The sequence below is a fragment of the Wolffia australiana genome, chromosome 4 (assembly GCF_029677425.1).
Source record: "Wolffia australiana isolate 7733 chromosome 4, ASM2967742v1".
Lineage (NCBI taxonomy): Eukaryota > Viridiplantae > Streptophyta > Magnoliopsida > Alismatales > Araceae > Wolffia > Wolffia australiana.
Genome location: NC_135838.1, coordinates 23286026 through 23299926, shown reverse-complemented (window position 1 = coordinate 23299926; position 13901 = coordinate 23286026). Strand labels below are relative to the sequence as shown.

Sequence of the window (13901 nt, the reverse complement as noted above, 5' to 3'; positions counted from 1 at the left end):
AACGAATGGTAGTGTGTTTTATTACTGGACTAAAGGTTTCGAAGAAGTCAAATCCCTCTTGCTGATTATAACCTTTAGCAACCAGTCGTGCTTTATATTTATCAATTGTACCATCTTGTTTGTACATAGTTCTGTACACCCATTTGCATCCAATTATGTGCAAATTTCGGTTTTTGGGAACTAATTTCCAAGTTTGGTTTTGTATTAATGCATTAAACTCTTCCTTCATAGCTTGCATCCAATGAGGACTCATGGATGCAATTTTGAAAGAAGACGGTTCTTCTGAGTGGACTACATTAGCAGTCAGACATGTAGGTAGTGGATAACGAGCTGCAGTCAGTGACAGACGACGTTTTGGAGGAGCAAATTCTGAGTAAATATCATGAATGGGTCTTGTTTTTAGAATATCTCCAGGTTCAGGAGTATAGTCTAGAGTGTTCAATATCGGTTTCTCTTCCTCAGTTGGGTTGTTTGGATCAATCAGCCTTATTGAATTTGGATTCTTCAATTCAGATTGATCAGATCCATCATCAGATGTAGTAGCTATTGATGAAGGACCTAGATCAATGTTTGGGCTATTGATCCCACCAGATGAGTCATTTGATTCGATAGTCAGATTATCAGTGTTACTGACATCTATTTCACTTGTTCTTGAGGTTTCAAGGTTTTCATGAAATGAGCCCAGAACACCTTTTCCTTGACTAAAATTTTGTTCAGATGAGAAAGGAAATGAGTTTTCAAAGAAAATAACATGTCTAGAGATAAAAAATTTACCTGTTTGGAGAGACAAGCATCGGTAGCCGAGATGAAGAGCACTGTAACCTAAAAATACACATCTTTCTGATCTTGGCTCAAGTTTATGTTTAGCATAAGGTCTAAAGTAGGGATAACATAGGCAACCAAAGGTTTTCAATAAAGAGTAATCAGGTTTATTTTTAAAAAGCATTTCATAAGGAGATTTGTTCTTCAGGATTGGAGTAGTTAGTCTATTTATCAGGTAAGCTGAAGTCACTACTGCTTCATCCTAAAATTGCTTAGGCATTTTTGCATGATGAAGCAGTGAGAGTGCTGTCTCGATTAAGTGTTTGTGTTTCCTCTCGGCTGTCCCATTTTGTTCAGGGGTCTGTGGGCATGACACCCTATGAACAATTCCCTATGTTTTAAAGTACTGATGGAGAGGTTGGTATTCTACTTCCCAGCCAGACTGGAAATATTTGATTTTAGATGAGAATTGGTTCTCTACTTGGTTTTTAAACTTAATAAAGGTTTCAAGAAGATCACTTTTCCTTTTAATTGGATAAAGCCAAACATACTTACTAAATTCATCTCTAAAGATTGCATAGTACAGAAAACCGGAGTGAGAAATAATTGGGGCTGGACCCCATAAATCTGAAAGAATTAGTTCCAGACAAGTACGAGAATCATGATTCTTTTGATCAAAAGCAAGTTTGTGAGATTTGGAAATGTTGCATGAGCCGCAAATAAAAGATCTATGAAACGTAAGTAGTCCATATTTTTGAATAATAGTTTTCAGAGTCTTGAGTTGAGGATGACCCAATCTCAAGTGCCAAGATTCTTCTGAAGAAAATGATCCAGTGTAGGCTGCCTTGTGGTTTTGGTTTGCCAGGTAGTAGAGGCCATCTTGAACTGTTCCTCAAAGAAGGATCATCTGAGTTGTATTGTCCTTCACAAAACAACAAGATTTCTGAAACTCAACAAAGACATTATTGTCAGAGGTTAATTTTTGGATGGAAATCAAATTTTTATTAATTTCTGGGACATGAAGTATATTTTTCAAAAAAAATATTTTATCTGATGTTGTAATGGTAGAATTTCCAATAGACAAAATATTCAAACCTGTTCCATTACCGGCTTGAAGCTGATCTGATCCTTGATAAGGTTGAGGTTCTTCGAGGTTGTTCATGTTGGTAGACACATGACGAGTAGCCCCATTATCAGGGTACCGTCCTTGATTTTCGACGTTGTATGCTTGAGGTGCTGATGATGCATTTGATAACTTGATAAATTCTTGACATTCCCTAGCTCTATGCCCAAATTGAGTGCATATTTGGCATCTAGGCTGGTACTTCTGACCTCTGCCTCTGCCTCGGTTTTGCCCATGAAAAGAATTTCTCTGAGAATATTTGGATCTAGATCCTCGAGTGTTATCTGTTCCTTGACTTGTGTGACAGTTGTAAGATGGATAGGATTTTTTTGGGGCCGAGTTGGCCATAAGAGGAAATGCAGAATTCTTCCTCTTATGATGATGAGACAAGTAATCATCATGAGCCTCCAGGTTGGTTACGATTTTCTCAAATCCCAAATGATTTATGTTAGCATTGATGCTAATCACAAATTGGGAATACTCAGGAGGTAAGCCACGTAGTAGAGTGTAAATCTTGTTAGGTTCACTTACAGGATGGCCTACGATCTCCAGAGCTTCTGAGACTGTTCTGAAGTGTTTGATGTATTCTTCAATGGCCATTGATCCCTTTTCAATGTTGTGAAATTTTCTGTTGAGCTCCGGTATTCTTGATTGACTTCTGCTGACGAAATGGTTCTCTAGCTTCTCCCACGCATCTTTTGCAGAGGTTGCTTTTGCCATGCAAGGTAGTACTGATTCAGAGATCGTTGAGTGGACGAATCTGAGGATTTGTTGATTGGTTCTCCACCAATTCTAAACTCGGGATTCTCTATAGTATTTCCATATTGATCTGCAACCATTGAAGGGGGTGGAATGCTATTTATAAACTGAATTAGGCCATACCTGTTAAATAGCGTACAGAGATTGTCAATCCTGAAGGAATTGCGATGGGCACAAGCCCATGTTGTAACGATAAAGGCCCTGCTGTTGACATTCCCGCATTTGCAAGGCTTCTTGGAGGACTTTCCGCTGCGGAAGGAGAGGACGGTGAGAAAAGCTTCCCTTCGGCCATCCTTGCGATCGAGCTTGGCTCTGATACCATGTGAAGAATCCTGGGTAGAGATTGAAGAAGAAGAAGAAATATTGAAGAAGAAGATAGAAAGATATTGAGAGAGAAGAGTGGGCACCAACAATCTTGAATGTAGATTGTTTATTAATCCTCAATTGTTTACAGCTGATGTTTGTTCATATTTATAGCTGTAGAGTGATACTAAAAATAGTAATATTTCTGTTTTAATCATAGCCGCTATAACTGATATAACGGCTATGTTAAAACAAATAATGACCGTTGGATTAAAACGGAGTATTTCCTATTTTATAGTTTCCTATTCTATGTTCGATCCTGACCGCTAGATGTAATCCTATCCTATGTGAAATCCTATATTAAATCCTAGCCGTCTACTTCTCGTACCGAGTATATTATAGTTGTTTTTCTTACTAACTAATCTGATTAAAAATCCTATAACGACCAGTGCTTCGCCCGTGCTGTCTTCCTCAACACCAGGGCCTTGGCTAGACTCAGGAAAGGCAGCATGTGACCGTAGGCCAGCCATGGGAAAACTATGATATGCAGCGAGCGGTGGGTCTCTCCTTCCATGGCGGCGCCGAAGACCGAGAACTGACGAGCAGACGGGTTAGAATGGCCAAGGCAGGAACAATGAACAGCCTCCTTTGGAAGCTGTCCACCGATATTCAGTAGATGATGGTGTTTGGTGTATCTATATCTCTTGGGACTTCAAAGTCTGCTCGTAAGACAGATGTCTGATCGTCCTCGGTTCCGTCGATTTCCGTAATCTGTCATCGTCCCGACCAATGGACAATGATTAATCGGACTGAATACAGTTACCCATCAAAGTTTACTGATGACTGATGACAAAAATGAAGAAACGCATGACGAGGATGACTGATGACGTTCAGAACAACGGAAATGTGAAACAATAATATAACAAATAAAAATAAAATATAAAGTATCTTTGTAAAAGGAGAACATGGTGATGACAGTTGTTGACAACCAATGTGAGCGACCAATGATGAAGGGGATGGTGATTGCCGATGATGCTGATGATGATCTCCAATGACGAAGCTAAGACAAGTGATAACAGGAAGAATGACAACTTCTGATGATGTAGACGACGACTATGGATGATGGGGATGATGACCATCGATGATGCACAAGATGACTACCACTGATGGGGATGGCTAGTGTGGACAATTGGGAGGACGACCATCGACGATGCAGCCAATGACCGCCCACTGAAGGGACCAACAATCATGGACAATGGGGACGATGCATGTCGAGAATGCAGTTGATGTTTGGTGAGGACGCGGATGACATGGGGGGACAACTATCGATGATGGTAATCGAGTTGTGAAGAAGATGGGATGATCACCAACGTTGAAGGGGACAATAACCATCGATGATGATGAAGAGAACCAGCGGCTATGGGGACGGCGGCTACGACGATGGAAATGATGACCAACTATGGTATACACAATAGACAATAACATGGTGATGACCAACTATGATGTAGATAATGATGATGGCAATGGGGAGACGACTGATGGCAATGGGACGATGACCATGGATTAACCACCGCTGATGACACTTTTCTTGCTCTCTCTCTCTCTCTCTGTCAAATGCAAACTCTTTTCCTCACTCTCTCTTGCACTCTTACTCACTTTCTCACTTTATCTCTGCCTCTTTCTTTCTCACTCTCTCTATTTCTCTCTCTATCTTTCTCTTTTTCTCTCGCTCTCTCTCCCTTGCTCTCTCTCTTGCACTATCTCTCCCATTCTCTCTCTCTTTCTCTTTGTCTCCCTCGATTGCTCGCTCCACCCTCTTTTTATAGGGTCATCCATGAGTGTACAGGATGTCATGAGTCGCGTGAAGCAATGGCTACGACGAACCCATCCCCTTGTACCACATATTGGCTAACGCTCACTACCTACGTGTGACGCACTATGCACCTGGGGAATCCTGGTCGATTTGACTCGCATCACCATCTGGCTACAAATTGTCCATTGACACCCATCGCCAATGGGTTCTTTCAAGCTAAACATGGATGGTGCTGCCAAAGAGAACCCGGGCCTAGCTAGTGAAGGTGGTCTCCTTCGAGACCATTCATGGAGTATCATTTTTGGTTTTCACGTTTCTATGGAGTTCAGATTAACACATCAGTCGAGGCTATGGCGATGTACGATGGCTTGCTACTGTGTGAGTGAAACCTTCAAGGTAACATCATAAAATTGGACTCACAGTTCTTAGTTGATATGCTCCATGTAGGCTCATGCTCCTAGTAACGTCTCTAGAATGTATGGTGAGACATAATGCTGTGTAGCACATGCCTCACCAGCATTCGTCACTAGTTGCTAGAGGGGAATCAAGTGGCGGATTCCCTCGTGAACTATGTGGTATGCGCTCGCACCATCTCCTTGTATACTACTTTGCTAGATCTTCCCTAGGAGGCCCGAGGCAGCCATCGTGTCAAGATACTTGGCCTTCTAGCTCTCTGCACACGCCAGACTCTTATGCTCGACAACCCCCCCAAGTAGCGTATCGCGTGAAAAGCTGGAGACGGGAGTGCATGGCGTCCCGCCTGGACATTGTACCTTTCATGGAGCTCCATGATTGTACATGATGAGCACGAACATAATACTTGCTCCACTCATCACCAACTCTAGGGGTCATGAATGAGCTGCTGGCACCTGAGGTCTCCACTGCGACATGCACCAATCTTACTATTTTATCTTTTTCCTTTGTACCATGGGCGTGAGCGAGTGGGGTCCCTGTGTAGTTAGGATATTTACGCTCGCCAATAAACTCTTCTAAACATTCAATCTTCCATTTATAAAACCCCCTAGGTGACGTCTAGGGCACGACTGGATTGGTCTACAAGCACAACCCTTAGGTTGGTCGAACCTGGTGCCGTATGTTTGCCAATAAAAAAATATAAACCCTTGAGTGGTTTATAATTCTCCCTTCTGAACTCATGCCTTAATCTTGCAAAATATTTCAACATAATTTCATCTATGTCTCGTTATATGTTCTTTACATAAAGTGCAGTTTCCTCGGACCAAACTCTTTCAAAAAAATATTCGGCAATGTCACACATTTCCGTTTGCAGAATCAAGGGATGTTATGTGGCAGAGTAGAAAGAACGGCCCATTAGGCAATGACAAAGAGAGTTGACTTGGCTCGATCATAGGCTAGCTCGGATCGATCACATCGAATCCCCGAGCCGGTAATTTTTCATCAGTTTTCGTTAATATAACTACCTGCGCTGACGAGGGTTTATTAATCCGGTTTAAATCTAGCGAGGACCGATCGAGAGGAGGAGCGACTGGTTTCTGGCGGCGTGGATAATGGCGACGGCGGCGGTGCGGCAGCCGCTGCTGGGGGAAGACGGGCGAGGATACGAGCTGGCGCGGCGACTCGACGCGAGCGGGGCATGGCGAGCGTGGCTCGGAGACTCGGCCTACGCCTCCTTTGTGCAGTCCCTTTCTTCTCCGGCCGCGTGGGAAGCTTTCATGCGCTCCGACGACGCCTCCGCCAAGTCCCGATCCGACATTCACCTCCAATTCCGAGCCCGCGCCCTCCTCTTCGACAAGGCCTGCATCTCCCTCAGCGCCGGCGGCGCCTCTTCGCCCTTCTCGTTTTCCAACATCAACCCTGCCTGTGAGTACTCCGTTCTCAATTTCGTGTTTTTCGTTTGATTTGCCTGATTTGGGTTAATTTTGATCGTTTGGTTTAGATCTTCAGCTTCACGAGGATGATGTGTACTTCTCCTTGGAGGATTCTCCCCCCACCACCGCTCTGTTTCGCGTGGCCCAAACAGCGGTGAGCTCCTAACGATTATCACAACTCCAAGCAATGGATGTAATTCCGTTTATGATCGTTGTTTCTTGATCCGTGGAAGGAATTGAAGTGATGGGTTCAACTGATTTTGACGCAGGCTCAGGGCAGGACGACGCCCGGCTCCAATTATGATCGAAATTCCAGTTCTGGGAATGAGATGCCGGAGACATGGTACAACCAACGCGCGGAGAAATTGAAGAAGGGAAAGCCTTTTGGATCCCCGGCTTGGGACAGGGAGCCCCCAGGGAGGACTCCAGATGGAATGTCAACTTATGTGAAGCTCGTTGAAATGCATAAACGGAAACGAAGGTTACTATTAGAAGGACCCCAATCGTGGGAGAATGGCGGATCTCGCTCTTCGGCCGAGGGCGACGGTTGTCTGCTGCCAGAGATCATGTTCCCGGCCAATTGCGTGCCTGAAAACGCCCTTCCGCCCCCTCCAATCTCCCAGCCTAAAGATCGTCATGTTGAAGTTGAAGCATGTGGAGTTCTGGACAGTCTTCCCAACTTGGTTTGTCAAAATCCTGCAATGGTGGAGAGATTTGGGATCAGACCCGAGTTTGTGAAGGTGGAGTTTGCCAGGACCAAGTACAGGGGAAAGTATGGATCGGAGGGGATCGAGAGATTGACTCCTGATCAGGCTTCTCAGTTGTCTCAAAAGGCCATGGCTCGCCTTCTCGCCAGCATTGGACTTGAGGGCGGTACCGAAGGTTCTTTGGATGTCCTCTCGAAGTTCATGGCAGCTCACGCCTGTAAATTGGGCCGTACTTTGAAGATTCTCTCTGACAGCTACAGACAGGAATGTTCATCTTCTGAACTTCTCAAAATGTTTGCCCAAACGGCGGGGCTCAGGTACCACATCTCGTCTATAGCACTCTTGATTGACCAAATAAAAATCTATTTACATTTTGAAATCATTTCCAACGGTTTGAAGTTGTAACACCCTTTGGCATTGGCAGCTTTCCTCAAATAGCAGAGTATATGAGGGAGACCTCTAAAGTCGTCCCCCTGCCGAATCTGCAGCCTGCTAGGGAGGTTCAAGCGCATCCAAACTATATCTTCCAGCAACAAGTAAGCTGAAATTCTTCTCTCTCGTGACTAAGTGCTATGAAATGATTCTTCATCCAGAATGAATTCTGCTGGGGTGTACTAAAAAACATAGAACTCTGTATATTTCTTACTGAGTTTTTTTTTTGGTGAATGGGAAAATAGATTTGCTTCCGCACTTTATTTCTCGAGATGGCTTCAAATTGTAAATCTTGGATGTGTCTTCATTGACATCATCTCTTTTGTCTCTGTCTTCCAGGCAGGTCAAATCCAGAGGCCAATCCATGCCCACCTCAATGCCAACTACACCCAGAACTTGGCATTTCAGCAGCAGCAACTCCAACAACTGCGTCGTCGCCAACAACCTCTTTCTCGAGTTAGCTCCGCTCCGATGGCAGAGGTGAAGATGGAGAACACGATGGACAGCGCAACTTCAGACACATTCAGTTCTCTTCATAAGCAGCCACAGCAGTTCCGGTCACAGCAGATGGCGGGGACGCCAGCTCCTCACGTCCAACCTGCCGCTCACCAGTTCCGAGCCATGTCTACTGCTGCCATGCAGACAGCCTCTACTCGGCTACATACTCAGTAAGTGCAACTAATTCAACAAAAAACCCTTCTTTTTCTATTGCCTCCACTTTATAATCTTATTCTTCTGGGGGACCTTCTGTATTTCTTCCTGCCAGGAGCTCCTTTGGCTCAAGGGCGGCGCCAGTGAAGGTTGAGGGCTTTGAGGAGCTCATGGGCGATGGCGAGCCAGCGCCACAGCATCGCCTCACCTCTCCCTCCACCTGACCCAGTATGGATCTTGCCTTGCAACCTGCTGTATAATCTTTTGCTCGACTGCATAAATAAATTAATAATTTTTCTACACGCGGATGATTAAGTAACATGCTCTCTCAGCATCATAGTAATAGTGATGGAACCATTTGTTCAATCCTTGAGAAGGCAGAAATAGCAGTGAGGAAAATGACCAAAAATAGATGCAATCAAAATTCAATGGGCCATCTTGGCCGAGTTAACTTAGTTGACTCATCGACCTGGTTGATTTCAACTTTCTGTCGATCCAATCTTCATGCTGCACTCTTGTGATGCACCCTCTGCTCATGTACGTCCCAAAGCTATCATGTGAACATAGGTTTCAATGTATCTCATATGGAACATATGAAATATGGTGGGGTCTGAGGATAAGTTGCTGGACTGCATATTGTTAACTTTTCCATCATAAACCAAGTGCTTTCACCATCCAAGCTTAGATTTGAGATATGTGTTCTTGTATGATAGCAATAGAGATATATACGCCGTGGGTGAATTAGGTGCATCAAAAATTCTATGTATATATATATATATTCGATAATGTAAATTTATGTATGTTTATTCTAAAAGGGGATTAGAAGATACAGAATGTGCCACTATACTTTGATATTATTTTAGGCTATTCTGTAATCCTGTAATGGGTACTAACTTTTCCCATAGCATCACTTTTTTCAATACACGACAATTAAATGTATGTATGAGCAATGTCTTAGTTGATTAAATAATTCATGTCGTATAAAATACATCACTTGGAAGTTCAGGATATTATTAAGCAGGTTGAAGTTGCAGCTCTCATGCCTGTGCCATTCAGGTGTCGACTGCTTTGAACAAATACTTATTGTTATCCTTCATCTGGAAATGCTTCGGAAGGACAAAATAATGAAATAGTTTATTTTAATTTATTCCTCAAGTTCTTATCATGATACAACTATCATCATCCAACCCCCCCATCAACAAACATTATCTCAGCATTTCCATTTTGCAACGAACCCTCTCTTCATATTTCAGTCTCCATTTTAACTCACTAAAAATTTATATTTTCTCAAATCAATCTTATAATACATTTTTTCAAATATATCCATTCAATGAAAATTGAATTTTCATTTTTTCATTTTATTAACAGTTAACCAATATTGAACCTAATATTATCTTCTGGCACATTAAACAACCAATCCATCTCACTTTCTATCACCTTCTCTAATCTCTTATTTTTCAAATCCATCAATTCTTAGCATGTAGAAATATGTTATTGATATCAAGATTTAGTTTCACCTCACTTTATTTTTAAGAAAAAATAAAAATGTATTTTAAATCTATACATCTTATTCAAAATTTTCCTTCTATTTAATATAACTGAAATGAATATTCTTTATCTTTGATACCAACCTTTATTTCAGTTGGCATCTCTTAAATACGTTTTGGGAAATTTACTTTGATTGGTAGTTTCAAGATGAGGGCCTAGTGATCAAGTGAGTCTCTAGAAAACATAATACCAAAGACTGGATAAGTGAACATGCAAAACCATACTAAAAAACTGCAATTCATTGTCCTCTACTCCAGCTATTACATGGAATAGAATATGTATTTTATTAATTATTACAAGAATTTTAAGTATACAATTAAACTCCTTAGTTTTTCTATAGATTTTATAACAATATATACTAATAAATGAAAAACGAAAGATACTACATAAATTTATCACTTAGTTAAAATATTAAAAAGTTACAGTCCGAGTTGAAATTTTATTACAGAATAGGACCCATGTGTTGCAAAGTTTTCTGAGATTTTAAAACTTATTGGGAGCTGAACTACTTTATTACAAAAATTCACAGGAACACATAATACAATGTAATAATAAGCATGATTTGTAAACAAATATGTGTTGGGTTGTGGGACTATAGCTGAAGGTGTATGAAATAAGTTTCAAGCAGTGAAAGCTTAAGATAAATTCATAATTAATCTTTAAACATGTAATATTTTGAGTACCTTAAAGGGAATTTTTTCCACCATTGACTTGCATCTTTAGAGACTTTCTTCAACCGTTCAATTACTTGGCCTCTAGCATTAATAATGCGACTAGAAGGTTGATGGAAATCCTTTCCTTCTTCACCACTGTTCTTGAAGTTGTTGTAGAATAAGTGGACAATGAAGACAAAGAATGAAGGGGGCCCTCTAGATCTGGCTACCTTGGGCACCTAAAATAAGTGCCCCTCTTATTTATATATATTAAGACTTATTCATTAAAATCCTTAAATTTTAGTATATCTTCCAACATCCTTTTAGCCAAATGTATATGACCCTCTAGGCCCACACATTGATCTGGTTAATAATTTTAAAGTCCAATAACATTTGTTGCCCGACCTTATTAATTAACAATATAGACATATTGATTAATTAACGAAGGATCAATTGAACCCAATTAATAGGTTAAGACGTCAACCCATGGGGTAGAAAGCTATACTTTGTGCTCTACATTAAATATAGCAGTCTTTTGAACTCTCTTATGGAACCTTTCAGTCATCGTTCATTTGAAATCATTCATCCGCATGAGACTGCCGAATGACTGAGGGTCAAACCCTAACCAATCCTTTGGTTAGCATTGATGCATAACCAGTATCATTGGATAATGTCTTATTTGATATCATCAATAAATTGGCCAGGGATTTATTTTCATCATATTCATTACGTCCATCTCCTACTATACCAAGGGCAGACAATCTCGTCTTGACCACTCAATCACCTACCTCTACTTCTTACTACATTTGAGCAAAGACTTATTTGAATTCCATGACTAGGGGTTCAAAAATGGTAGACAAAATATAGGAGTGGTCAAGATGTCTTTGGTGTCTCAGGTGAGCAGATTACTAATATAACTGTAATCAACCTGATTGATGTTTAAGGATAATACCATTTAGGGCTTCTTGTGGATCAATTCCATGAACTCTTTCTCCAAAGATCTCCCACCATCTGTTCTCAGTGTCTCCATTCTAACGACCACATGGTCAGTCCTACCTATCATATAAAAATGACCAAATATTGTTATTCTATCAGGATACATCAATGTGCATCTCGATTATCCATCGACTAGGAACATTATGAATACATGTTTAGATACTATGAATCACAATATTATGATCGCACCATAATTAACTGGATCATTGATTGTTGTCGTGAGCTTTATTATAATAATCACATAGAATAATAATGAAGAAACATTTCCTTCAACGAACATAAAATAAAACTTAGAGGTGTGATTGGATCGATGACCACGTATATCAATCTATCTCCCACTAGGACCCCTTATTCAATAATCCCATTGTTTCACAATGATGCTCGAAAACTATGTGAGCTAGGAGCTTGGTTAGTGGGTCTGCTATGTTGTGGGTCGATGGAACCCTTTTCATCACAACATATCCTCAAACAATGACCTCTCTAATCAAGTGAAATCGCCTCAGAATGTACTTTGACTTTTGATGAGACCTTGGCTCTTTTGTTTGTGCAACTGAACCATTGTTGTCACACAAAAATCAACTAGGGTCTAAGATTGAAGAAATAATGCTGGGTTCTGTGATGAATTTCTTCAACCAGGTTGCCTCCCTGGCGATTATGGCTGCTGCATATATTCAGCTTTTGTCATCAACTTTGGGGTACTTATTTATTTGGAAACCTTCCAAGAAATCACACCTTCATTTAGTATGAATAAGAATCTAAATATAAATTTAGTATTATTTGGATTTGAATAGAAACTTGAGTTAGTGTAACCCTAGACCTTTCTCTTATGTTATCCATAAATTAGAAATAAATTTCTTAGACTTTTCTCTGCTCCTATTGTGTGTGCTTGAAATATGCTTGTAAGACTTCGATCAAAGGAAACATTAGGCCTGCATATCACATTACATAGATGATGGATCCAACATGCAAAGCGTATGGGATTTTCACCATCATGGCTCTGTTGCATTGGAAGTTTTAGATAAGTGTTCCTTAGAGAATTGAGTTGCATGCCTCATCAGAATGAGACCCTTTTAGAGTTCTCCATCCCAGACCCGTAAACATCAGTGTTTATGTACATGGATTGACATAATCCTTGCAACGTTCTTGATCTATCTCTATAGATATGTTATCCCCATACATAGGATGCTTATGTTGGGTTCTGGAAGCCTTGATCTGGATGAAAATGATGGATTCCATAAAGCGAAAGACTTTAATGAAATCACAACAACATCAACAAAATCAAGAAGCAAATGATCCGTGCACGGATTGCATCTGAAATTTATTGGATCCTCGAGCGAGATGAGTCGAGCTACTCATATGTGCAGCCTTTAATCATTTCCATACTCTCCATGATACCTCGAAGCTCATCCTCTATAACGAGCTTCATTTACTTAATTGCATTGTAATTACACCATCTTGATCGCATCAGGAACGGAGAGGAGGTGTGGGGAGAAGAGAGAATTCTGCGCTGAGTGAATTTTCCATGGCCTTCTCCTATTTCCACTAAGTGGGTACTTTTCATTAAATCCACAAAACTTAAGTATATTCTTTGACCTCGAAAAAACCATTTGCGTGTGACTCTGTAGGACCATGTATTACTGTAGTCAATGACTCTTGCGGACTGATTATCCTGATAAGCCAAAAATCGGGGTGAATTTTGAGTTTTTTTAAACCACATGTTGTTGTTGATTTTAGCTTATACAATAAAATTTATAAAGCCCTACATAAGATGTGTAGTGATAAGTAAAGGGTATCGTCCAAGGGAAGCTACTAAGTTTATTAAATTGATGATCTACTTGAATAATTTGACACTAATTAAAGTTAATTTGACCTTCAATGAAGATCAAATCACCTGAATTAAATGAGGAATTTAGAAAAGGAGGTAGGAGAGATAAGAGGAGCAGAAGGAATATGGGCTCTAAATTGAATTATTTGACCCAATTCAAAAGATCAAAGGAGTCAATTATTTGAATCATTAGAGGGATCCAAAAGGAAATTCGATTGTGTTTTGGTTGGTTTTGTAGGTTTGATAATTCAGAAATAACTACACTATTAGATAGTAAAAGGGGTAATTTAATATACTAAAAATTAAATCATTTTTAATAATTTTTTTATGTTTGCACTTGGAATATCTAGGTAGATATCTCAATCTCTCCTCTCAATCTCAGTATGGACTCGTACATTTTGCTCAAGCCTAGCAATTTAGAAGTTCAGACCAAGATAAAGAAGAACGATGAAGGAATATAACTAAAACATCATTCAAATACA

General features: G+C 40.4%; 1 protein-coding gene across 1 annotated transcript; it reads left to right on the top strand.

The window, feature by feature from the left end:
* The first annotated feature begins 6232 nt into the window (after positions 1-6232).
* On the top strand, positions 6233-8699 carry LOC144702445 (transcription initiation factor TFIID subunit). Its single transcript, XM_078574489.1, has 6 exons — positions 6233-6599; positions 6676-6761; positions 6877-7631; positions 7739-7850; positions 8086-8414; positions 8513-8699. Exons 1-6 carry the CDS (start codon positions 6287-6289, stop codon positions 8619-8621), a joined length of 1704 nt encoding a protein of 567 aa, XP_078430615.1. The 5' UTR covers positions 6233-6286; the 3' UTR covers positions 8622-8699.
* The last annotated feature ends 5202 nt before the right edge of the window (positions 8700-13901 follow it).

Coding starts and splice junctions, on each gene's coding strand:
- LOC144702445 (XM_078574489.1), top strand. CDS start 6,287: ATGGCGACGGCGGCGGTGCGGCAGCCGCTGCTGGGGGAAGACGGGCGA. Junction 6,762..6,876: donor TTCGCGTGGCCCAAACAGCG/GTGAGCTCCTAA, acceptor ATTTTGACGCAG/GCTCAGGGCAGGACGACGCC. Junction 8,415..8,512: donor TCTACTCGGCTACATACTCA/GTAAGTGCAACT, acceptor TCTTCCTGCCAG/GAGCTCCTTTGGCTCAAGGG.